This window comes from Notechis scutatus, chromosome 2 (assembly GCF_049901735.1).
Source record: "Notechis scutatus isolate UNSWTSFEM ecotype Mainland chromosome 2, rNotScu1.2, whole genome shotgun sequence".
NCBI classification, from domain to species: Eukaryota; Metazoa; Chordata; class Lepidosauria; order Squamata; family Elapidae; genus Notechis; species Notechis scutatus.
Genome location: NC_142010.1, coordinates 41,044,722 through 41,071,705, shown reverse-complemented (window position 1 = coordinate 41,071,705; position 26,984 = coordinate 41,044,722). Strand labels below are relative to the sequence as shown.

General features: G+C 34.7%; 1 protein-coding gene across 5 annotated transcripts in view; it reads right to left on the bottom strand.

Moving 5' to 3' along the window:
- Window positions 1–26,984, bottom strand: part of LOC113418127 (contactin-4-like) — a 356,259-nt gene that overhangs the window by 113,072 nt on the left and 216,203 nt on the right. For all 5 annotated transcript variants that reach the window (XM_087954600.1, XM_087954599.1, XM_087954602.1 and 2 more), the window contains exons 6-10: window positions 25,986–26,189; window positions 21,115–21,217; window positions 19,426–19,610; window positions 10,273–10,409; window positions 8,512–8,641 (exon numbers count right to left, since the gene is read on the bottom strand). In XM_087954600.1, the coding sequence (XP_087810726.1) occupies window positions 8,512–8,641; window positions 10,273–10,409; window positions 19,426–19,610; window positions 21,115–21,217; window positions 25,986–26,189 (759 nt within the window). The remainder of the gene's footprint in view (window positions 1–8,511; window positions 8,642–10,272; window positions 10,410–19,425; window positions 19,611–21,114; window positions 21,218–25,985; window positions 26,190–26,984) is intronic.

Sequence of the window (26,984 nt, the reverse complement as noted above, 5' to 3'; positions counted from 1 at the left end):
AAGGCATGAAGCTTCCTTCATCTTCATTTTTTTTAACCCTAAACCCATAGTCACCCCTAGGATTAAAATGATGTGATTCATCTAGTATTATTAAATCTTCCACATTCCCTTTTTAAATGCATACTAGTCCTATACCTCTATATGATCCTTTTCCCATATCCAGTTAATGTCTGCATTGTGCCATCTTATTCACTTTTATATCTAAATATGGTTTCACAAAGGACGTGATGGTTCAGTGGCTAAGACACTGAGCTTGTTGATCAGAAAGGTCAGCAGTTTGGTGGTTTGAAACCCCAGAGCCATGTAAAGGAGTAAGCTCCTGTCACTTGTCCCAGCTTCTGCCAACCTAGCAGTTCCAAAGCATGTAAAACTGCAAGTAGAAAAATAGGGGCCACCTCAGTGGGAAGCAAACAGCATTCTGTGCGCCTTCGGTGTTTAGTCATGCCGGCCACATGACCACGGAGACATCTTCAGACAGTGCTGGTTCTTTAGCTTTGTAATGGAGATGAGTACCTTTACCTTATGGTTTCGCAAATTAACAATTATTTAATACGCCCATAGGAAGCATTTTTCCATTCAATTTTGTTGAGGTGGAGAAGGGGAAATTGTTCATTCCTTTCTCCTATCCAAAACTGATTTTTCAGAAGCTGACTGCACAGTAGCTTAGCTCCTAAAGAGTTATAAGGTAGTGAGGCAATAAATGAGTTGGGTAGCTTCTGGGGCCGAGGTTTGGAGAAAAACTTTTCTCCATAATTTGTTTCTAGGTGATTAGTAAGAGATCTATTCTTTATTTTCCCTGATGTAATATGAATCAACTTTTCTTCAATAGCTGCAGGGTCCACAATGGCAAATGAACGTTTATCATATCAAGCATCTAGCGAGAGAAAACTGGTCTAGCATTGAGTAGTAATAATGATTTAAACAGCCACTGAAAAACATGAGCTCAAGGATGTTTTCCATCAGATTTACGGGCTCACAGTATAAGTGATCCATCACACCATCACAGAATCACTTAGGAGATTGGAAGACATTATGCCTGAACATCAAGTGGCAAGATAAAAGCTGTGAATAATGTTGTGAATGAGGAGACAGAAAGATATCATAGAAAAGAATTACAATTAAGTCTTTTTTTCTGTATTAGGAAAAAGGCAGACACCAGTATTACCAGAGAGACTGTAGTTACTTCATTCAAAGTGAAGTAGAGTATGTCGTTGTATGTGCTCTCTAATTAAAAATCTTCTAAATATAATAGTCTTTTTCCCTGCTGTGCTTTCACTGTACATCTTTATATTTAATATTTAATAACGTCAGGTCATCTAATCATTTCAGGGATTTTTTTTTTTGCAAGATGGAAATATATTTCTGGGAGCTTTATACCATGGCTCAATAACCAATGATTAAAACACTTAAAAATGATTTCCTAATATAGAATGCCACTTAATTCAGCATCTAGGGAAAAAAAATCAAACTGAACCAAATCTAAAAAGGCCTGTCTTCTAGAAAAAAAAATCTATGTTATCATAGAACAGTAACAACAGATGCAAAGTAGCCCTTCAGTATGAACATTTCCTTCAATTTATACTTTTGATATTTGGGGGTATTCATAGATGGGGACAGAATTCTTATTTCCACTGAGGAGAGGCTGGCAAAATGTGCCTCAAACCTTTATTGCCCTCAGTAGAATTAAATTCATGTGCTCTCTAAAAGTCCAAATACAATTTTTTTCTCCAAATTAACTGACAACCACAACTGAGCCCCAAATGTGTTAAGTGAGACATTTGTTAAGTGAATTTTGCCCCATTTATGACCTTTCTTGCCACAGTTGTTAAGTGAATCACTGCAGTTAAGTTAGAAACACAGTTGTTAAGTGTATCTGTCTTCCCCATTGATGTTGCCTGTCAAAAGATTGTAAAAGGTGATCACATGACCTTGGGACACAGCAATGGTCATATGTATGAACCAGTTGCCAAGTGTTTGAATTTTGATCACATGATCATGGGGATACAATAAAGGTTGTAACTGTAAAAAAATGGTCATAAGTCACTTTTTTCAGTGCCGTTGCAACTTTGAATGGTCACTAAACGAACTGCTGTAAGTCTCCCTGTACAAACAAAATGCAAACTTATGTTCAAAATCATTTTGTTTAATAAGGGGACATACCTTCTCTGCAACTAGCAAATCAGCACTATATTTTCATTATAATGGATCTCCTTCAATGGTTGTTCCTTAGCAACTACTTTTCTTTTGTGGCAGACATAATGGCAAAACTAGGACAATATTGATATTGCATGGAGATGTTGCATTTTGAAAATATTTAAACTGATAGACCTATCTAGCTTGTGCAATAATTTTCTCAAGCATAGTTTTCTAATAAAAAAAACCTAGTTTTGTTATCTCAAGAATACATCTTTAGCCTCATTTAGTATCAGATAAAAACTTGAATTTTATTTCCAATACTAGGCTTCAAAAGGAATTCTTTAAGTGATACATAGCAATTCCTCAATTTTTTATGACTACAATTGAGTCCAGAATTTCTAAATGAGTTAGAAATTCTTGCTAAGTGAGACAGTTGTTAAGTGAATGACTGAAAGTGTTAAGTTAGTAACCCCGGCTTTAAAGTGAAACTGAATTTGCTTGTCAAAAGATTGCAAAAGATTATTACATGACCCCAGGACACTGCAACTGTCGTAAATAACCAGCATCTGCCAAACATCTGAATTTGGATTATATGACTATAAGGATGCTGCAACGATTGTGTGAAAAAGGGTCACAAATCACTTTTCCCAGTGCCTTGTAACTTTAATTGGTTACTAAACAAACTGTTGTAAGTCAAAGGCTACCTGTATTCCAATGCATGGTACTCTAGTGAGAATCATAAAAAATCCTGGAAAAAGATGAATGTAAAATGGAAACTATTAGTACTGAGCAGACTACCAAATCAATGTGTTTAAAAGAAATCCATTGTAAGATTTGGATATATGGAGAATATATGCACATTTGTTTGACAAGAACTAAGATTTTTAGATTGCCAGTGGCTCAAATATCAAATAATAATGATGGCTATCTCCTAACAAAATTAAATTAGGCTCCAATTTCCCTTTACTTTGTTATGCAATACAGAATATATCATATTGGACAAATGGTATTTGTGCACATACCGTAGTTTCGTTGAATGATTATTTCATTTAAAAATAATTCCTTAAAGATACATCTTTTATAACAAAAGATTGATCTGTATGGGAAAAAATACTTTCAGGTCTATCTCATTATATTAAGAACCTATAGACCTTCTCCTCATTTAGCAATCATTGCCCATTCCAGCAATTTTGTTACTAAATGAAATAGGAGGGAGGGAGGGAGGGAGGGAGGATGGGAGAGAGAGAGTGAGAGAGTGAGGGAGGATCCAGATTGTTGGGAGTAATATGCTGACTATATGAGTCTACGTGTTATTGCTGCCATTTCATTTAGATAAAGCTCTCTTGGGCAGCTATGCCAGAAGTACTCGCAATCTGGTGTCAGGCACATCAAATTTAGTCATAAGTGTATGCATTGGTTGGGAAATGTTTTTTTTTTTAAATTACTATTGTGTTTGCAAACGGTTTCTAAAGAAGGTAAAGAATTATTGACTGCTTTTTAATGTTTTTTTTCCTAAGTTGCATTTTATCAAAAACTATAGTTACAATCATTATATTTGGGACTTCAATAGCTTGCACACAATAGAGAAAAATAAAAAGCTAGTTGCACAAATTGATTGTGCTTTGAAAACCATACCTTTTTCAAAGGAATATTTGCCTATGAATATACATTAAAATGAAATTATTTCTAGAGCTGTGGATCATTGTGACTTTTTTAAAATGCAGACCTCTTCCTCTTGACAATTTCACTTTCAAAATACCATTAATATGTGAAATTTCCCCCCTCCCCCGGGGTTTGAATACATTTCATTTCCTGGTTTTGTTTTCTAAGCAAAAACTACATCAAGTTGGGAAAGTTTGAGATCAGATGAAAATGGCCTATCCTTTTCAAGTTAGTATATATCTTAAATAATTGGATCATAGCAAGATCTAGCTACTGCAGCTCTGTGATTGCACAGTCTTATCTTATCTTCCTTAAGACTTCCACAAGACTGATTTCTTTAATATGGATGTCTGGAAAAATGTTGTGCATTTTATCCACTCATTCTAGTATGTTTAATTTTTTTTCAACTAATTAGGAACTGTTGTGTATATCGTGTTACCTTTGTAACAATAAATGTAGAAATATTCTTCTAATTTTCATTGTTATGTCTTTATGCTTAGACAAAAAAATTTATAGGTACTAGAAACAATTTAACACAAGACAAAATTGAACACTTTTACATTATACATAATTTGTATTTCTATAAGTATACTGTACAATAATATACTATAGGTAGTCCTGACTTACATACTGTCTCATTCATTGACTATTCAAAGTTACAACGGTGTTATCTCTTAGTCATATGATTATTATTATAGTCAGTACAAACTGACCTGTGTCTGACCTTTGTTTTTTTTCCCCCTGCAGAGAAAGAGACTGGATAAGAAGAGCTTAAAAGAGAGGAAGAAGGTCCACTAGAGATATTAAAAGGGCTGGCACTGGTAGCTATGAGTTTATACAAACATGAATATGCAAACAGCCTAGTGAACTCTTAATTCTGTTCTTGCTTATTCTCTTCTAATCCATTTTTTCTCCAATCTCTCTCCTTGAAATGAAGGCATAAAAAACAAGCAAGTTTTATAGGCAATCTCTCTTGTGCTTGATCCCCACCCCACCCCACCCCAAACAGGGATATTTGATAAGAAGGAATTAGAAGAGAACAAGTAGGCAGAGAGTATGGACTACACCAGCCTGTTTGCATAGTGGTTTGTGACTGTCAACCCCAACACATTGCTTTCGATGGATATTCCCCATTATGTGCCTGCATACTCTTTTACAATCCCTTCCTCTCCAATGAATGCAAAAACAAATATAATTTTCTTTCTTGTTAATTATCCCAGTGCTAGAGTAAGCATTCAAAAGGGTGAAGAATGGTTTAGAGGAAAATAAAAGCTAAAGGTGTAAAATGATTGGTCTTGTCAGTTTTAAGCCAGCTATCCCTGTGCTGTCTAAGGGGTCTAGCAATGGGGAAAAGGAGAACACAGTTGGGACAACGTGATTTCACACTTAGTGAACACTTCATTCAGCAAAAGAGTTGCCCCTTCCAATCATGGTTACTAAATGAGAACTCCCTGGAGTAACTTAATAGATTTTGAAGGCATCCAGAGTTTTCTTTAGATTCCTTTTATATGAAATAATCTTATATGAGATAAAACTTTCCAGTATGGATCCTATTTTGCTGAACTCTATTGCTCTTCCTTCCCAAAGAAGTGGAAAGATGTGTTTTTCCCTGAAAACATCTATTGGTTTAAAAAAAATGAGCAAAAATTAAAATTCTGCTTATGAAATATTTTAAATATTTTAAATCTTCTGAGCAGATAAAATTTATGCTGCTGAACATTCTTTTTCAAACTTAAAAATCTACTCAAAATTTTAAAAATGAGACATATTAGAGGATCCAATCTGGGTCAGTCACTGGGACCAGAATTTTTTATTCACCTGAGATTTCGGACTCATGCTGAAGCCCATCCTCAAGGAACTTCTCTGTATGCTTTGGACCAAGGGTCGCCAACCTTTTGGATCTCAGGGACCACCAAACTCATACTTTTAAATCCCGAGGACCACTAATACGAATTTTTTTAAAAAGCTAATATATTTAATATATTTTTTATGTGTATAAAAAAATTAATATATTTTTATATATATACACATATGTTTTCTTAAGTTTCTGCCAAAACGTTGCTACAACTTTAAAAGCACAAGTATAATGACGTGGGAAAATACCCGAACAAAGCTGAATACCATACATATAAATACCCACGAAAACAAACAAACACACACACACACACACATATGTTTTCGTAGATTTTCACGGGTACAGGTATGCAAGTCTTGGCGTGTTCGGGTCTTTTCCCATGTAAGATTGAGAGCATCTTGGCATCTGTGCACGGCTCCGTCTCCCTTTCCTTTCCTGCCTGCATGTGGGCGGGGGGAAAGAGGAAAGAGCCAGGAGCAATTCAAAGCTAGAGAACTAATGGGGAAGAGCTGACAGCGGGTGTAGGAGCTGGTTGGCGCGTGCATCTCAGGGGCCTGACTCCACGATCCCTTGGAGAGCCGGGAGGCGCATGAACTACGTGGCCCAGATTAATTGATTTTGGGGGCCATTCTGTGGCCCACCAAAAATTTTCCACAGCCACCAGTGGGCCACGGCCCACCGGTTGGTGACCGCTGCTTTGGGCTGTTCTCTGTATGGTATTGACATGGTGGCCTTTTTATTGAATCTTAGGTTTGTTTCACCTAATAGGTTTCTCACAGCGGCACAAGTAACACAACCATATTTAACAATTGTTAATAGGCGTAAAAGCAAAAAGAGGGTAAAATTAATAAAGTGAGGTTGCAGAATGAGCCAGCGGGCTCAGATCTTTTGTATTGATTTTAAATCTTCTGAGCAGATAAAATTTTTAAAATTTCTTTTAAAAATGAGACATATTAAAGGATCCAATCTGGGTCAGTCACTGGGACCAGAATTTTTTATTCACCTGAGATTTCGGACTCATGCTGAAGCCCATCCTAGCAATCGTTTTCTCAAATGATTCTTAAACAACTGGTAGATAGATTGTTTGTGGCCAAATGCAGAAAATTTACATAAAATTTACATATTATGTGCTTACATAATAGTGGCGAGTCTATGACAAACATGTCAATGGTTGACATACCAGCATTTACTTGCACTAGGCCACAACTATTCTCCCCCAAATACAAGAAGTTAGCATTTTCTGAATTTTGGCACTCCAAGCCCAAAAGGTTTGCCATAATTGCACTAAAGCCTTCTAAAAAACCTTTCATGTTCTGAAGGCTTCAAAAATCATTTGGAATAAATTGTCACCTAAGAAGTTTTGGATGCTGTATGACAGGAGTGTCCAACCTTGGCAACTTTAAGACTTGTGGACTTCAACTCCCAGGTGAACTTTGCTGGCTGAGGAATTCTGGGAGTTGAAGTCCACAAGTCTTAAAGTTGCCAAGGTTCGACACCCCTGCTGTATGACAACAGGACCTCTCTGCTATTCCTTAAAATAGCACCGCTCTTTTTAGGAAATAAAGAGGTGCTATTATTTTAAGGAATAAATTAAATAAAGTCATCCTGACTCTTTAAGCAGCAGAGCTGTTTTGGGGATTCACAAAGAAGTCTGAAAAAAGTCAAACCACTTTAGGGGATAGAGGGATATGATCCCTTTTATGGATCATATTTGAAGTGTGCAGAGAACCAATTCCGTGATCAAACTCTACCCAGATGGGTCCATTTTTGCTGATCCTCCCATCCTCCAGTATCATTTTTAGCTATAGCAGGATAAATATTTCAAACAATTTGCAAATATGCAGACACAAAATTACAATAATTCTTGTTTGGTATTTCAAAGCATGTAAAACAAACTCACCAGGTTGTAAGAAAAGATCTTGTCCTTGCCCAGTTAGATAAATTAGATAAAAAAGATCTTGCCCAATTAGGATAAATCCACTAAAGTGTCAATTGATCCCTTGCCAGAACCTGTTGAGGTTTTACTCTAGTCGTTTAATAATCCATCATTGAATTATTGCTGTCCAGATAAACACTACACTCAACTCAGGCTTCAGTAATCACATAAAGATAGAACAGAGACCATAAGGCTATATGCAACTCTTAAGCATCTCTAAAAGTTGTCATCGTATCTATAATTTAATATTAAAATTGTGTTTATGAATGCAACAGAAGAGACTGATTAATAATTGCTATACACAGGGAACAATCAAATAATTGTTTTTAAGTGAATTAAATATAATCAATTCAAATCTTTTATTATTGAGTTATTAGAAAGTTTTACAGTAAGTAATAAAATAATTGCAAAATGCAAAAAGAAAGAAAAGAAAAAAGGAAAGGAAAAAAGAAAAGAAAGAAGAAAAGAAGAAAAGAAAGAAGAAAGAAAGATTCCATAAAAACTACAAACAAAAAAGATAAGCAAGCAAACAAATAAAATAGAAAAGGGGAAACTATAGATATGTGTATCACATTAATCAAATGTCAGCATATGTTCTAAAACTGAGTTTGTATATGTGTTTGTATCTGTGTTCACATGCAGTGGATCCCACATGTCCATCTTTATGTTAGATAATAATATACAATAAACTTCTTTTGTTGCAAAGAAGCAAATCGTTGTTCTAAAAATAAATAGTAGTAAAATATGATATAAAACATTTCACATATAGAAGCAATCATTCCCACTAACTTTCAAAAAATGCTTTGGATCAACTTTTCTGCAATTTAGTTAATATTACATTAATTAATGACTTTATTAGAGGTAATAAAACAATTTAATGCAATAGAAACTTTTCAATAGCTTTTAAGTAAAAGGAGCCCACCAATTACGCTCAGTTCTGCGCTGACATAGATGACTCCATATCTATTTTCTGCCACACATTGATACATGCCAGTGTCGGAGAGATTCACGCTGGGAATGGTAAGTGTTCCATGTTCTATCTGAAGTCTTTCCTGCAAAATAGTTAAATGAATAACATAAATGTAAAAAAAAATGTTCTTAGGCATTTATATATTCCTGCAATGACATTACTTTAAATGTCAAACAGGTAGGTGGTGTCAATACTAAAGTTGAAAAAAAAACCAAATTCATAAATAATTGGTGTAATGGAATCTTTGCTAACAAAATTCAAATCATCTTAAAGGGGAAAAGCAATACTGAATTGTGATTAATACAAAAGTTCGTTCTTGTTCTCAGTAATGGGGCATCTGAACTATTTTTGATTAATAATTCTTTGAAGCCCATTTACCTGAATCTAAAACTACAGTGGTCCTATGGCATGTTATAGCCTAACTCAGCCTGACATATTCTTTAGAAATTCAGCTTTCTTTTCCCTTGAAGGTTAATGGGAAAGTAAGCAGGTTCAGTGGGGCAAAGCAGTTGTATGCACCCCACTAGATTAAAATTTTTATACCCCAAAGATATAAATAATAATCTTTTAATAACCCTTATTTCAGTTTAATGTGGTTTAAATTCAGAACCATCTGCTAGTGATCAGCATGAAGAAAGTCACATTAGCACATGGCACAAAAGAATGGGCAATCAGGGTTCAGCCTAAAGGATAAAGAACTCACAATACCAACAACAACAATAAAAGCAGCAGAGTGCTTCTCTACACAATAGGAATGTGTGTTTTAGCAAATCTTAACATGTAACAAATATAATCTTTAAAAGATGTTGGGCTCCTTCTCACAGGTGGAGTTGAAATGTAATGTTGTATAGTCTTTATTTTATTGAATCTAGGCAACAACAGTTTCACAACATGCAGGTGACAGCAATTTGCAATTTGTTTAGTTTTTGCCCTTAAAATTGAGACAATCAAGGGCTGGAATGATCTCCTTTGGTGAGATTAGAAATAGACGGGCGCCGATGAAATCTTTTCCTTTCTTTCTATAGCTCATTAATCCTTAGATAGTTCTGTGTGACACTGCTAATGGTAAGTCAATTCCCTCCTTGGCCATGTCAGCAGAGGTCCATAGAAGTGAAACGGATACAGACTAGAGAGCTTGTTTACATTCCATAAAGTTCAATTAAAACTTACATGCTAAAAAACAGGAGAGGAAAAAAGGTTTATAGCCTGAATAGCTATATTCCCATTTTTGCTTTTCACAGTTAGCACTTAAGAGAGGTTTTGTTCCAGGCGATATTTCGTTTGCCTGTGGCGTCACAGCAATTGAAAAATGTGCAGCCATTTTATGTATCTTTCTTCTCCTCAAAGCAAATATGCCCTGGAAAGGAATCCCACAGCTTCTCAGTTCCAATTGATTCTGTGAAATGTTTGTCAAAGGGAGAAAATGGCACTTAAATACCTAACATTTGCTGAACATTGGTTGAAAATTAGGTGCTCCAGAGTGATTCTTGTCTTTCAAAAAGTATGACTTGAATGACATTGTTTTAACTATATGGAAAGCTCAAGGTAATCTTGTGACATTCACTCAGCACGACAACAAGTCTTGCAATGGGACAGATGGAACCTTAAGACTATGTGGTTTCTGCTGTTTTTATTTTTTAGTAATGTTGAAAACAAATCCTTGCAACTTAATCCCCAACCTCAGAGCATCCATATTTGGAAGATTGCTTGTACCTGAGGGAGAAGAAGTTCACCATCCTTCAGCCAGCTATAAGAAGGCTTCGGTCTGCCATTTGCCTTACATTCCCAATAGATACTTTCTTCTATAGCCACCTGAATATCACTTATTTTCTGATTCCAGTTGGGAGGAGCTGTAAGGAAGAGTACAGGGGTATTTATCTGAGTAACATTTATTTCTTCTCTTCTATGATTGTACAAATAAATCTATTCCAATGGATGCTTTTCTTAAAGAAAAGAAATGTGAGCTTAAGGTCAGATTGCTATTTTTCCATGAAAACAGTTTATATATAATCTTAAAAAAATGACTTTAGTCACTTCTATACATTGAAGATATACAGCATGAAGACTGCAATGGTGTAGTGGGATTGTTTAACCTGGGTATATCAGCTTTGATGCCTGCTAACTGGCTGGACAAGTCTGCAGTTTTATTGGCAAGATTTTTAAAGTAGCTTACCACTGCTCTCTTCCTAGGACTAAGAGAGAATGTTTGGCCAAGTTCACTTAGCTGGTTTTGTGCCTAAGTTGGGACTAAAACTCACATTCCCTTGGTTTCTAACATGGTGCCTTAACCACTGTCCCAAACTGGCTTTCATGGGTATATCTACTGTATACAAGCAATTAATCTAATAATCTATAATGATATTTGTAATAATGCAATAAAGCAGAATCTCTGAGATATCTGAGGGGAAAAAACCAAATCTGTTGAACCAGTAAACATTTGTCTTGCTTTATTAACGTTATCTATACATGTCAATTATTTCTACAGATAATTTTTTTGTTATGCATATGATTTGCAAGATAAAGAGTGCACAAAAGTACAAAATATTTCATTATATGAGGGGGAATAAAGCTCCCTCTGAAATCTATATTGCAATATATCATACATGGATCAAATCCTTTAGAATATTATTATTAAACTGGAAATATTAAGACAACAATAGAGCCCCTTGAAAAATGATTTGCGAGGCTATATTTAGGTTGTAAGTAACAGAATGTGTTTATTAAACTGTTGTGTTTATTAAACTGTTATTTTCAACAGTTGTTTCAATCTCAAAATTATAATTTGTACAGGCAAACATAAACAATAGAAGAGTAGTATGGATGTGGAAAAAAATAGTAAAAACTAATTTAGCATTAGAAGAAAACAGCAGTTTAAATGTGATAAAAAATTAAATTGGATTGTGCAAACCCAAAAACAGCGATAAGAATTGTGAAAATACACAATCATAGGATCAAATTAAGTCATCTTCTTTTAATGACTGCATAATTCCTTGTGGGGTGGAATATGGGCAACTGAATGGAGCTAAGTGTTTACTGGCTGGATGCCCTTCCTGTTGCCAATGCAGAGTTATATTCAGCAGATATATATTCTCATCATCCCCAGAGAGAGGAATATCTGCCTCTACCTAGGATTGAACTCACAGGCTCCTAATTGTGAGGCAAGAGCTCTACCTCTAGGCCACTGTACTACTCATAAGGTCAAAGTAGAACTTAGAACAAAATCAGAAAATACTTTCTGTGAATCTGAATTGTAAATAAATGGGCAAAATCAAGCCACTTTAAAATCAACAGACTTTTTTTTTCCTGTGGATTTACATGGCTACTCTTGTGGTTGGTTATATTTTATAGTTCCATTATACACTGTATCTAACTATTTGCAGGTAAATAATATAAAGTAGGTTTCGGAAACATGTATCTTAAAATTAAAAGACTATCATTACCTTGATTGCAAGCAACACAAATCCTGATGAATAATATGGGGTATTTTAAAACAACTAGACAATTAATTATTCTATAAAATGGGAAATAATTAAGGTCCATATAAATATTTGTAATCCATAACAAAAATATGAGGATATATGTATAATACCAGCAGAGGTCTCCAATAAACTGGATATTTTATATTATTACATCTGTATTTAACCAGATAAAAGAATGCCAAATTAACAACTTAAATTTTATCAACATGAAGCTATAATTTTAAATCCATCTCTGTTTTCAACATTTCTTGTTGGATAACAATAATTCTCAAACAACAAAAATACATTTTAATAGTTCTGTAACTCTTAACAATACTCATAACACTTTTTATCACATGCTAGACAGATGCAAGCAACAAGAAAAATATATCATAAAGAAAAGTTTAAGACCTTTTGTTCACAACTAATTTGATTATTATAATTTTGTATTATCATCTTAATTTTGGACTGAATTGTTATTTTGCATCTATGGACTCTCACAAAATTTAATTTATTTTTTATCTTCCTTGGAATTGGCTAGTGTACTATAGAAATTCTGCTTTAAAATACTTGGGTTTCACTTTCTTCTTGTTTACTTGGCTCCATTAAGCCAGGTATTTATTTATTCAATTTGTTTAATCTTCTGCAATCAAGAAAAGCCAAGGGCCATTGGTCTCTCTTGTTTGTTAAAAATAAACATGATCTATTAAAATGATTTAAAAATTAGCCTGCAAGGAGGAGGAATGGCAATGTTAAAGAGTAAAATAAGTTTTATGTCTGATTGCTGACAGACAGCTAATAAGATTTTTGTGGTGACCTTAATCATGCCTTGACTTGAATCAATATTGTTATGTCTTCCTTACAAGTATATGAACGTTAGGCAAAATTAATTGACCAATAGTGTTTAGGCAGCCTAAAAGTGGACATTTAATGTTTAGGTAAAGGATCTTTTCGTATGGCAACAGTCCAGCAAGACTTTAGCTTTTTGAAATAACACTACTATCTCTCTACTTTCTGATCTGCTACTAAATTAAATACTAAAAAGCATTCTGTTCATGGTACTTGATTGCTTCACAGTGTCTCAATTTATATACACTGTGCTCACAGAAAATTTTACCATATCAGTCACACTTCATAATGTTCAATACTCTCATTATGCACACATTCACACCAAAGGAATGTAGAATGAGCTACTTTGACTTTTCTGAAGCTCTGGCTAGAGATGCAATCAGTTTTTTCCCCCTTTTGGAATGTATACAATTGCAGTCGTTCAAAATCACTCTTGATGCAGTTTCAAAAGTTCAGGATCAGGTCTTCCAAAATTAGCTCAAATCATTTCCATGGGACTCATAAGCGTTCCCACTGTAGTTCTAGCTGAAATACAAATCTTTGTCACTGACTTTTAAGTTTAAGGAGACTAAAACTAGAATTTGGGTTAGTGTCATTTATTTATAACTATAGTATAAAAGATGAAATTTGGCCTGCATGAAAAAAAAGTGTTATTCACATCAACAATAAAAAAAAAATACTAAAGTGAAAAAGTAAAACTTTAGAATACTATAGTAACTCATTTATATTCTAGGGAAAGATCAGATTTCATAATATCTTTAAGTCTGAAGACATCGGAGAAGAAAAACAATCTTTGTGGCACCTTTGTGAGTAGCAGTGCTAGGCCTAAAATTCATCCAAAGCTGGAGACACAGAATTGGCATCCTAGCCATATGGCTGAAAACGAGCAATTTTATGGTACAATTTCCATGGAGAAAGAAATCATGAAGGCATTCAAAGCTAAAAAAAAAATGCTGTAATGATGGATGCCTTTGATCAATCTCATGCAGTCTCAATAAATGAAAAGAAATATGTTCCTAGACATTCTCAATGATGGTTACTAAAAGACTGGCTGTGAAACTAATGAGAAAAATGAAACTGGAGGGTTGCATTGCCAGTGGGCTAAATTTGGTGTAAGTTGTAAGCATTGCTATTCCAACTAGGACAAAATTATTTATTGGTCCAAATTGATCATTAAAATGTTATTCTTTCGGGTCTATTTTAACTTGACCACTCTTCCCCCCCTTTTGGCAAGATTTTGCATTTTGCAAAATGGTAGCTCCTTTTTGGCATTTATAAACATTGAAATTAAGACTTCTGAATTAAGAATAGGAAGGAAAGGAAGCTAGAATGGTGGAGGTCTTTTCTGTACCAGTTTGTCTGAATCTTTAATCCAATCAATGGAAAACAAAATAAAACTGTTACTTTCTGTGATTTGGAAAGTATACATCTAAAACTGCATTTACCTTTTTGCTTACTGCAGGGTTTCTAGTAACTCAAATTAAGGTTCAGATCAATTCCAATTTGGAGGTCCTTCAAATTGTTATAAAGCCAGATATTCCCCATCCTATACTTTTGAGTTTTTCCCATCACTTTGTGATTATTAGTCATTAATGAAATGTTAAAGAGTATTGGATCCAGAAATGAATCTTATGGTATCACTTTTAGCATCACAGTCTGATTTTATAAGGAGTTGTTTCTGAGCACTCTTTAGTTTGGTTTTCAAGCTACTTATAAATGTCACAAACATGTTTTCAAACTGCCTATGGATGTTATCAACCCATTATTTAAGTGGCTTGCTAATCTGACAGGTATACATCCCGGTAAGTAAGTACTTCCTGATTATGATTCTTTCAAGCTGAAATTGTAGTTCTACTCCTAAAGCCTTTCTAATGTTCTTTGCTTTTCAAAGCAATCCTCCACTGGGGTCAATGGGAATTGCCCTTGAAAACAAGTATGTATCAGGTTTAAAAAAAAAAACAATGCAAAAATTGTAAGAGAATGAGAAAATTCCTTATTTCCTCAGGCATATCTAAGTTTGGCTTTTGTTTTTGTGTTCTTGGAACTTCTGAAATTACATTGCCCAATTTTAGCAAAAAAAAATAATAATCTTGCAAATGTTTGATTTTCTTTGGATTTCAGCCACACACACCCTTTTCTGTGCCTTTACATCCACTGATTTTGAAGAGTGGAAGTTGAAAAATTCTAGTAGAGAGGTTTAATGTTCTTATCTCACCTCTAAAGCAAGCTTTGCATTTCTGTATGTAACATCCCTCATGTTGGTCAGGTAGACATTTCCTTGTTTTCTATCATTGTTTTCCTCAGTTTAATCTTATTTTTCTTTCTTTTACTCTAACCTGTGTAATTCAAATCCTTACCTGACTTGCTCTTTCTCCATAATGGAAGGAGACACTTAGCTATAGACAAGCTTACACATTATATCATCCAAGTTACCCAGGAGCTTGTTCTTCCTGAGACCATCATCTGTGAACTATCCTTAAATATCACATTTCGATTCTTACTATGTTACAGAGCCCCTGATTATGATATTGAACATGTAAACAAGCTAAATTCACTACTAACATGGGCAACATCCTGCCCTCGCACTTTTATCTTTCTTGGTGACTTCAATCTACCTCATATTAAGTGGACCCTAAATGAATGTACAACTGAACCCATACATGCAACCTTCTACAATGGTGTTACAAATCTGGGACTGGAACAACTAGTAACTAACAATACTAGACTTAACAATTGCCTTAATCTCATCTTCTGCAATAGTTTGAATTTAATTTATGGAATACAAACTAAAGAACCCTTTTCCAACAGTGACTACAATATGATTGATTTTGTCTCAACATACGCCCACACAAAAATCATCACAATGATGTAATCCCCAATTATAACTTCAAAAAAGGCAACTATGATCTTATAGACAACGATCTCTCATTCCTTGATTGGCAATCTCTATTCACTGGATGCAATACTGTTGAAGACCATTACAACATATTTTTACTTCAAGTCAAAAGAGTCATCAAACTATATGTACCAATAACAACTCCCAAAACAAAAACCAAAAAAAACCAACAGATTATCCATAACAATAAGGAAACTTCAATCCAAAAAGAGATCACTCTGGCGGAAAAACAAATCTGGTCACATTGCCAACTTCAAAATCCGATACAAAAATTTATGCCACCAGATAAAGACTGAATGCATCAATTATCACATTAAACAAGAGGAAAACCTTCTATGCACCAATTCCACCCACGCTTTTTACAATTTTGTAAACAACAAACTAAAAGACTCAAGGTCCATCCCACCCCTGATAGGACCTAATGGAAAAGACTGCAACGACGACACCATTAAAGCCAACCTCTTTAATACATTCTTTGGCTCAATGATCTAATACATATCAATTTTACAGAAGACAATGTTGAAAAAGCACTACAAGTAATTTACTACGCAAACAATAATGCACTACGCAATCTAAAACCATCTCTATCTATTGGACCGGATGGAATATGTGCCTACTTCTTAAAAAGGCTATCCACTGCCATAGCAGAACCTCTAAGCATAATCTTTGAAAAATCTTTCAGGACCAGCTCCTTGCCTAACCTATGGTCACAAGCCACAGTCATCCCCATCTTCAAAAAGGGAGACCCCAGCCTAGTTGAAAATTACAGACCAATCTCCTTATGCTGTGTCACCTGTAAAGTCATGGAATCAATTATTAACCAATCCATTATCCTCCACTTAGAGACAAACAACCTACTCTCTAATAAACAATTTGGTTTCAGAAAAAAACTATCCTGCAATCTGCAACTCTTACACTGCAAAAACATATGGACTACATAACTCGATCAGGGCAAAGCAATAGACGCAATCTACATAGACTTCTGTAAAGCCTTTGATTCAGTGGTACACAACAAACTACTCCTAAAACAAAATCTTATGGTATCTCTGGGCAACTGCATAACTGGATAGAAGCATTCCTGTCAAACAGACAACAAATGGTCAAAATTGGGAATGTCCTATCAAATTCTGTACCTGTCAACAGTGATGTCCCCCAAGGCAGTGTTCTAGGACCAACTCTCTTCATACTCTACATAAATGACCTCTGTGATCATATTAAGAGCAACTGCGTTCTCTTCGCTGATGATGTAAAGCTGTTTAATACCACAGACAATACTGCTACCCTTCAAAAAGACCTTGACTATTTTATTTTATTTATTTATTTATTTGATTTGCCAATTGTTTACAAGATAATAAGTATAAGTGTATACATAGTTGTGAATACAAGAAATGGGTACATATAAGAAAAATAAAAGAATAAGAGAAACAATAGGACAGGGACGGTAGGCACGTTGGTGCGCTTATGCACGCCCCCTACAGACCTCTTAGGAAAGGGGTGAGGTCAATAGTAGACAGTCTAAGGTTAAAGTTTTTGGGGTTTGGGGAAGAGACTACAGAGTCGGGTAGAGTATTCCAGACATTGACCACTCTATTGCTGAAGTCGTATTTCCTGCAATCAAGTTTGGTGCGGTTTACTTTGAGTTTGTATCTATTGTGTGCTCTTATGTTGTTATGGTTGAAGCTGAAGTATTCATTGACAGGTAGGACATTGCAATGTATGGTTTTATATACCATGCTTAAGTCAGACCGAAGACGGCGTAATTCAAGGTTTTCTAGTTCTAGAATTTCAAGTCTGGTGGCATAAGGTATTCTACATAGTATTCTACTATGTATAAGAATGGTCAAGCAAATGGCAACTTCAAATATCAACAAATAAATGCTCTGTCTTACATATTGGCAAAAAAATCAGAAAATAAAATACAAGCTGAATAGTCAAGACCTTCTTGATGATCCAAGCTCTGTAAACGACCTTGGAATACTCATCTCTAATGATCTAAGAGCTAGAGCCCACTGTAACTACATAGCCAAAAAGGCATTAAGAGTTGTTAACCTAATCCTACATAGCTTTTTCTCTGGTAATATCACACTACTAACTAGAGCATACAAAACATTTGCTAGACCAATACTCGAATACAGCTCATCAGTCTGGAACCCACATTACGTATCTGATTATTAGCACAGTTGAGAAAGTCCAGAAATATTTCACAAGAAGAGTTCTCCACTCCTCTACTCATTGTAGAATACTTTATGCCACCAGACTTGAAATTCTAGACCTAGAAAACCTTGAATTACACCGTCTTCGATCTGATCTAAGTATGGTATATAAAATCATACATTGCAATGACTTACCTGTCAATGAATACTTCAGCTTCAATCATAACAACACAAGAGCGCACAATAGATACAAACTCAAGGTTAATTGCACCAAACTTGATTGCAGGAAATATGACTTCAGCAACAGAGTGGTCAATGTCTGGAATACTCTACCTGACTCTGTGGTTTCTTCCCCAAACCCCCAAACTTTTAACCTTAGACTGTCTACTATTGACCTCACCCCTTTCCTAAGAGGTCTGTAGGGGGCGTGCATAAGCGCACCAATGTGCCTACTGTCCCTGTCCTATTGTTTCTTTTATTTTTCTTATATGTACCCATTTCATGTATTCAGAACTATGTATACACTTATACCTATTATCTTGTAAGAGTTTGATAAATCAAAATAAATAAATAAAAAATAAATAAATTATTTCCAAAATAAAGCATGCCCATTTTTCACACAAGAACCAACCTGAAGAATCCTTTTTAAAAAATATTTCTGGCTGTTTTCTTTTTCATTCATTATTTCTTCTGTATAAAGCTATTGGCTATCCAACAGTTTTAGCAAATTTTATCTCTAATTTCTTTAAAATTAGAGATAAAATAGGTAAGCTAAACTTCAATAGGCTAAATACATATACAGTTCTTTCCTTTTGGAAAGGAGGGGAAGAAATAGCTTCAGATTATAGAAAACCTTCTAATGCCATTTTTAGCTGGGAGGGATGAAACATATCTGGCCTTGAGGCCTGTTTTTACCCTTAACTTACTTTCACAACACAAACATTTGTATGTTCGTGTCATAAGCATCTTATAATATCCTGGACTGCTGAAATGAGTTCTACCATAACTTTAAGATAGATATAGAGTTCATTAGCTTTTCATCATAACAAGTACTTGATTAATAAAAGTTGGTATAAGAGTAACATTTGGATCTTGACATGAAAACCTGGTACCAATGAAAGATCAGTCAGAAATAAGGATTTGAGCAATGAAATAAACAAGCAGTCCTAATTTTGTTTAAAGGCAGAACTGCCAAGATTATTCAAAACAGCATGTTTTCTAACAGATGATGAAGAAAAACAGAATAAATTGCTTTACAATAGCATTTTGGGTTTTTTTACTAGGCCAATTTCTGTCTCATGACATACGTTTTACTTCTTCCACACTTCATAGCCTCAATCAATATGCCTGTCTCAGAGGTTTTTATTTTATGTAAAATTACACTTGCTGAGCAAACCTATTTACAATAGAAAATGTGAAGAGAAATATCAACATTGACATTGCAACAAAGCATTTACCGCATTTTGGCCTCAGCTATAATGAAAATCAGGTAAATAAATAATCTGGATACCATAAAATGTTAGCTGGCCTCTGGCCACGTTCTTTCCTCTCACATTTTCAGCTACGCATTCGTACATGCCAGCATCTTCCTGCTGAAAGTTGGGGATTTCGAGAATGCTGCTTGATTTGTGTCTCCGAGCTTTTTTGGGGATTTGCTTTCCATCTGTTCTTCTCCAGCTGATTGTAGGAACTGGGCTATTTATGAACAATAAAGGGGGAAATATGATGGTAAAGACTATGTAATTTTAAATGACATGTATACATGTATTGTCATGTATCTTTATCTTTGTCATGATTTTTGCCTATAATCACATAGCTCAAAATATTTAGTGGTGTGTCCAATGGGCATGTCCTGTGGGCCTGTACTTTGCTGACATTTATGTGAGAGGGTTCTATCCACTACATATACAATTCTGCATTTATTTTATTCTTTCTGGGGACATATAACATTAATTAAACATTTCTATAATAACATTTTTCCAATAAACAGAAATGTGATATATTTGGACATAAAGATATCTATTGCCTTTTTCAAACAGAATAATTTTTTTTCCAAAATCTATCCCTAATCCATCATTCAACTTATTTGAAACCTGTAACCTATAAAATATGGACCAGCTTCTCCAATAAGAAACTAATGACAGGCTACAAAATATAAATGCAACCTTGCTGAGAGAGAAATTTGAAATATAGTAATAAGTGTGGGATATGATGGAACATATTTCAGAGTTGGACAAACTGGTGACTAGGAGTAGGGCTAAGCACCTGCAGAAATACGATAAGTATCCTTTCCATTGAAAACATACTTACAAGTTTTATTCCTGTCATAAAATTGGCTATTTTGTATATATAAGATTCTACATAGAATAGATCTACTTGAAGCAGTGGCACTAAGTCACCAATGATTAATTTAAATTGTAATAAAAACTTGATTTCACCTAAATTGTTTCAAAATGTATAAATAGAAGTATAAACAGATTATTGTGATTAAATATACTTTAAATTTCATTACATATATAAGACAATATTGTGGAATTAAACTAACAATCATGTATTTGTCCAGATGATATGTTTAGGAGCTCAATGACAGGCTACAAAAATGAAAGTCTCTGATTTTATTAACAGCAGGTGATAGAATACACTGAATTTGATTTTTTATTACAGATCATAGATCCATCAAGCATAACCATGAAAGGAGACATTCTGAATTGATTTATCGAAATGGGACACAACATACCAGGTCTGTATTGTAGACAAACAGCACTATAGTTCCCTTATAATAAATCATTTTTGTGTTAATTTCTGACACTGAATTTTCTCACTGGTGTGGAATTCTGCAAAGTTATTTTTAGCATACAATTCATCAGGTCCTCAATATTTATTTTGTGCATCCAATTTATATAATATTTTGAATTGGTTTGTGTGGCCTATCTAGAAAAGGATCATACATCAATAACTTTTGTTATTAGATTAAATGGTTGATGGATTAGATGTAATAAAGCAGGTAGATCTTTAATTTGATTCCAGGAAGATTATACCATTTGAAGTGACAATTTGTATAGCACTGGAAAATGAGCAATTTGTTGAAAGGGTCCTGGAGCAAACATAAATTGTGTCAAACAAAAATCTCCCAATTTGGTAGACTGTGTAACTGTCTGAAAATAATTTCAGTATCACTGTGTGGTTGGCAAAAACTTACTTTCCCAGTGCAAAACACTCCAGCCTCACAGTTGTTCCTTTGGCAGATGGAACCGTTTCTGGAAATTGCACTTCGATTTTTGGCTCATATTCACCCATCACTCCTGTGAATATAAAATAGATGCTAAACTGGGTTGATTTCTGCAGTTCATATTCTCAAGTATTCCAGAGTTAACTGGGAGCATTTTATATATCATTACATGACAGTTTATCTATTAACTTCAAAGAGGACCTAACAGCCACTCAGTGAGGGCTTCGTCTCCCATTTATTGGCTAGAGAAAAAATTGGCCTGTAGCTCTTAGCAATCTGTCAATGATTAGATCTCCTCATGTGTATGTGTGTGTGTGTGTGTGTGTGTGTGTGTGTGTGTATCAATCAATCATTAGGTTTTCAAAAGGCACTGATTATACTTCATTAGCGTTTTGTTGTTCATAGAAAGTATACACACACACACACACACACACACACTTTCTATGAACAGCAAAGTGCTAATAAAATATAATCGGTGCCTTTTGAAGACCTAATGAAGAACTGTAGGCCACCAGAGATCCAAATAATACCAAGAGACAAATTATCTTCAATGGAGTTATACAGGTTTTACTGCCTTTGTAAATCACTGATCATATTCATTCTTTTGCATGAATAAAATATATCTAAATATTGGTTTGCATAAGAAGTTGTGTTTATGCTCAGTCAACATAAGCTGAAACTGATTCCACTAGGGGTTCATGTGATTTCCTAGAGAATAAACTCATGAGCATTACATTATAAATTTTAGGGGGCATCCTTTGTATTTATTCTTGTCCACCTATAGGGATCAATTCAAGATTAAGTATAATAGGAAAACTGCAATTGTAAGGCATTGAATATGGAATTAAGATTCAAAAGTATCATTTTCCAAAGTACAGTTTTCAGACAGCTGGAATCCCTGCATCTTTGATTTTGAGCCATTATGACTGCTTATGGAGGATGCTCCCCTGTTGGCTGGCTTATACTCTAAAGTGATCTGTTGATGTTTTATCCATGGAAACAGATAACAGCAGCTGCCTCCTGCATGGAATGTTAACCCTAGAACTATGCAGAATGCAAAGCTACTTCAGCTGCAGAAAGGGAACCAGTAAAACAGCTAAAAACAAGACTGAATTTGAATAAAGAAAAAAATAATAACTAAGAACAAAACATTTTTTTTCTATCTTGTTTGTTGAAAATTGACATGCCACAAGAGTTACCAAAAAAACCAAAAAACCCCAAAAACTGAAGCGTGACAAAGTATAAAATAAATGTCAAGTAAAGATCATACGATGTGTAAGTCTATCAATATTTAGTGCTGTTTTTATTGCAATTCCTATTGCCTTATTCATTTATTTGTTTGTTTGTTTATGGAATGTGTATTTCTTAGAAACTAACTCATATAACTGTTACTCTAATAGGTGTACATCGAGTGAATAACATAGAATTACACTAAGATTACAATAAGCTATAACTTCCACTAACATATTCAGAAACGATCATGTTGATATTTTCCAGTTCAAGAAGATTCATATTTATTTTTTTGTTTGTTTATGTATTTGTTTATTTATCAATCAAGGGTATATAGCCACTCATCTCACAAAAGATAACTTTGGGTGGTCCACAATATTTGATAAAACAAAAAAATATAAAAACAGCAAATGCAAATATAAAAACCCATACTAATAAATCTTCTAAAAACTCCAAATACCAAACTCTAAGTGAAGAAAAAAAAAGGCACCCTAACAATGGAGCCGTCTAGATAAATCTCTGATTATGTGGGAGCCTCACATATCTAAGTTTGAGAAGCTTTCAGAATTTCAAAACATTGAAATTTAATTTTTTTATTCCCCCAATGCTGAAAGATCGGGTCTGTTTTGGGAATCAATAAATATTACGCAAGACAAATATCATAACAACATCAAATATGTTACAATTTTATGATTAAAGTATACTCATCACACACACACACACACACACACACACACACACACACACACACACACACACACAGAGGCTATAACTGGCTCAGAGAATGTTCCCTTTTCACAATTCTTTGTAATTTGGTGCTTAAAGCATTATATACGTTTCCTATTCATTCTCTCACACACAGAGATTCACACTGATCAAATGGCTTTTGAAGAACAAAAAACAAGGAGTCCTGCTGTTGCTCAGCTGTTTTGAAATGAAATTGTCTTCATGGTGACTGGTCCTCAAATGTTTGTTCTTTATCTGTTTCATGGGTAGGATCATCTCTTATCCTGTCATTATGTAGTGTTTAAGCTATGGATAGCAACGTATAACAACAATGCTGATTTCTTGACTATTGCTATGGTGTTTCTGTGTAACATTCTAAGACTGTTTCATTTTTGTATCTCTGTATAACTATACCTTATCTTACACATTTCATAGAGCAGTATCTCACTGGCAAAGATACTGTGTTATGCTATAGTCACACAGGTTGCATTGTTCCTCACTGACTGTTTTTGCTTACCCATGAGTTTGGCAGCACTATTTCAGGGCCTAATGCTGGCTTACTCCAGTTTCTCAAATGAGCCAGGCAGGCTGTCCTGTTGTGGATTTTCCACTCAATTTACTCCATCTACATGTTTATCTCTTGTACAGCCTTGAGACCTTGCTTTTCTTATTCACCCTATTAACTTGTCATTGTTTAGTTTCAATATCTTTTCATCTTTTGTCAACAGGTTGTTCAATGGCTGCGCATGGTTTAATGCCATAAATGGTGTTAGTTGACATAATACACAAAACACATAGCTAAGCTGTCTACATTCACACCACCAGAGAATCCTGATCTGGATGAGACCCTGTAGTCACAAAGCTAAAGTTAAAGTTTTGGTTCTTTCTTTAGCACAAAGGAGACACCAAACAGGTCTGCTATTTCAGGCTGCCCAGGAAATAAAAAAGGGACTTTGCCAACAAGTTGTTCTCTGCAGAGAAAAGTAATGGAACTACTTCAATTGAAGGAAATGGGTGATCAGTTGTAAGCCATTTTTAAAGCTATGGCTCCCCTGTTGCCATTGTTACTCTTTCTCTGCACTCCGATTACTCCCAGCACTTACAGGCTAATTGAGGACTGGCTGAAAGTATACTTAGAAAAGATTGTGGAAGACAAGCCTAAATTTGAAGACAATTCTTACTATGGAAAGACCAGAGCAAAGACTATTTTCTGACAAATTCTATGCCACACAGATGGCCCTTTATCTTGCACTTGGGCAATTAGATAAACACCATCTCGGCACAGAAGCCACAAACTGGTCTTATATTGATCCAGGAATTGTCTAAAACAATAAGTCTACTTTTACCATTGCCTGGCAATGTCCAGTTTTGATACATTTTAGTTCCCCATGGAGAAAATGCCACCTGATATTGTAATAGCTTGACCAATGGATTAAGGAAATTATTTTTGAATCTGCCATAAAATAAAAAGAAACATAAATATTGTTTTCAAAAAAGTGCAAAGAAACAGGTAAAGTTATACTTTCTAGGGTCTCTGAGAAGCTGGTTTGGAAGCAGAATGAAAAATGAAATGCAGATATGAAATATTATTGATAGATAAATAAATGCATTTATATACTATAAATAGTATTTAGAGTCTTGCACAGTCATTCAAGAATGGATACCGAAAACAGGGACAACTACTCAAGAGCTGTAATATATAACAGTTTTAATAACTTTCCAGATATCAAGTCATATTTCCATGGAGATGTCTAAGTATCTCTTTAAGTTTGATTTTTTTTCCTCAAAGAATAGCAATTTTGTCTTTTTGTTATTCATCTTGCTTATAAGGAGTGTTAAGTGTTGCAATAGGTCTAGCACCAACATTTTAGATTATATAGTTCTTATTTATGTAATCAGGACATTAAAAATGGATGAATTTGCCACTTAATCTACTAATTTAATAACCATATGCTCTATATAATGAAACGAATTCCTCTTATATATTGAAATATACTGGCCATGCAAATGTCAGTTTTTCAAAAAGGGATCCAAATACAGCTGTCATACTCGTATAACATATATTATTTTTGTTTGCATTCATTGCCCTTTAATTTACTTTTTTGCATCCCAAAAGAGTGGTCCTTTATATTAACTGCCTTAACATATGAATATTGATGAATGAATTGCATTTAAATAGATGGATTATAGGAAATGTAGAACAGGAAAATGAAGACTATAAATAGAAGGGCTATTTTATGATGCCTAATTTTAACATACAAATTTACTATATTACATTACTACTTCAAGCCTCAAATCTTATCATATTTCATTTAATGTTCATTTAGACTGCTACTACAGAACTCAATGGACCGCCACCTGATTTTTATGGCCCATGAGCTTATAATGGGGGTATAGGTGGCAGATTTCTAACTACAATTTTCACCCAAGCTCTCAGGATGAGGGAAGGAAGAGTGGGTGGGACATTCTGGGTGGTAGCAGCAGCATATCAGTGGCCTTCTTACTAGTGGGCTGATACCATCCAATGGCTACCATGCTTCTTGGTCTGCAAATCTTCCAGCCATGCCCACAAAGCCAGAGAAGGGGTAGCATCCGACCTTTTACAGAATTAGATCTAGGTATTAGAGACTAGATTGCTAATTTTGTGGCTAGTTTATACTAATAGAAGTCCTGTTAAATTTAGTTTATTACCTAAGAAAGCATCGCAAGCATATTATTATTCAAATATTTAAAATGAATGATAATTTGACTCTTATTCAGGGTCAATTCTTAATAATTACTTTTCATTGTATCTGTACAAAATGTAAAATTTTAGTATTATCCTTTAGAATTTTATCCTTTTACCATTTCTTATGAATCTTATTAGAATGTAATAGAAGTCTTACCATCATTTCTCAGGATTAAAGGCGTAGGAGGCCCTCGCACTCTGGTATTTGTGACTCTGTTTGTCACGACACACGTATAATTTCCCACATCCGATTTCTCTACTTTAGCTATGTATAAGTTCCCAGTCTCTTGGGAAACAAAGCGGCGATTATCCTGGTGCACAAAAGTTGGATATTCATTGAAAATCCAGGCATAGATCAATTCTGAAAGTAAAGCAATAATATTAATAATATTATAGAATATACTTGTGAAAAGTAGAAGACTAGGTCATAAAAGGAGCAAACATCAACTCTCTTTCTAGACATGCACTTTCAAACTATAACTTGAGAAAAGAGTTATTAATTTGAAGTCATTCTGATTTTCAGACACCAACTCTGGTTTTCAGTTGCCACCAACAAGGTAAAAATATGCATTTATACAACCCTGGGGGAATCTTTCAGCAAAATAAGCATATGCTTAGAGCAACATGCAAGGGAGGGGCACCCCAGAGGTCACCCCCCCAGTTATCATGCTCTTAACCCTTTCACTTACGTGCTCAATTTTATATGACTTTTTCAGAATCCTAATCTGTTGTGTTAAACTTTAATCTGCTATTTTTTTAAAAAAAAAATTCTTTGGCAAGGTGAGTGATTCCAGTTTAAACATTTGATTTCAAAATGTTGTCAGATATCACATTTGTTTCCATCTCGTGGTGTGAGAGTTTTGTTTCCACTGAGGGCACCATTGTTCATTTATATTTGGGACATAAACTGGCCTTAATCTGACCCTATATCTATATAAAGGCAAATAAAGGAATCTTTGTGTGGAGAACTCTAAAACCTGGGCAATACTTCAGCATCACATACCAATGCTTTCTTTTTTGGAAGAATCGGACAGGAACTCTGGATTGTTAGCTGCTTAATATATTACATCAGAAATCAGTGCATGATTACAGAAAGTAAACAGAGCCACAAGTTCCCTAAAACTAACTATCTGGAAACATTTACCACCTAGGCACT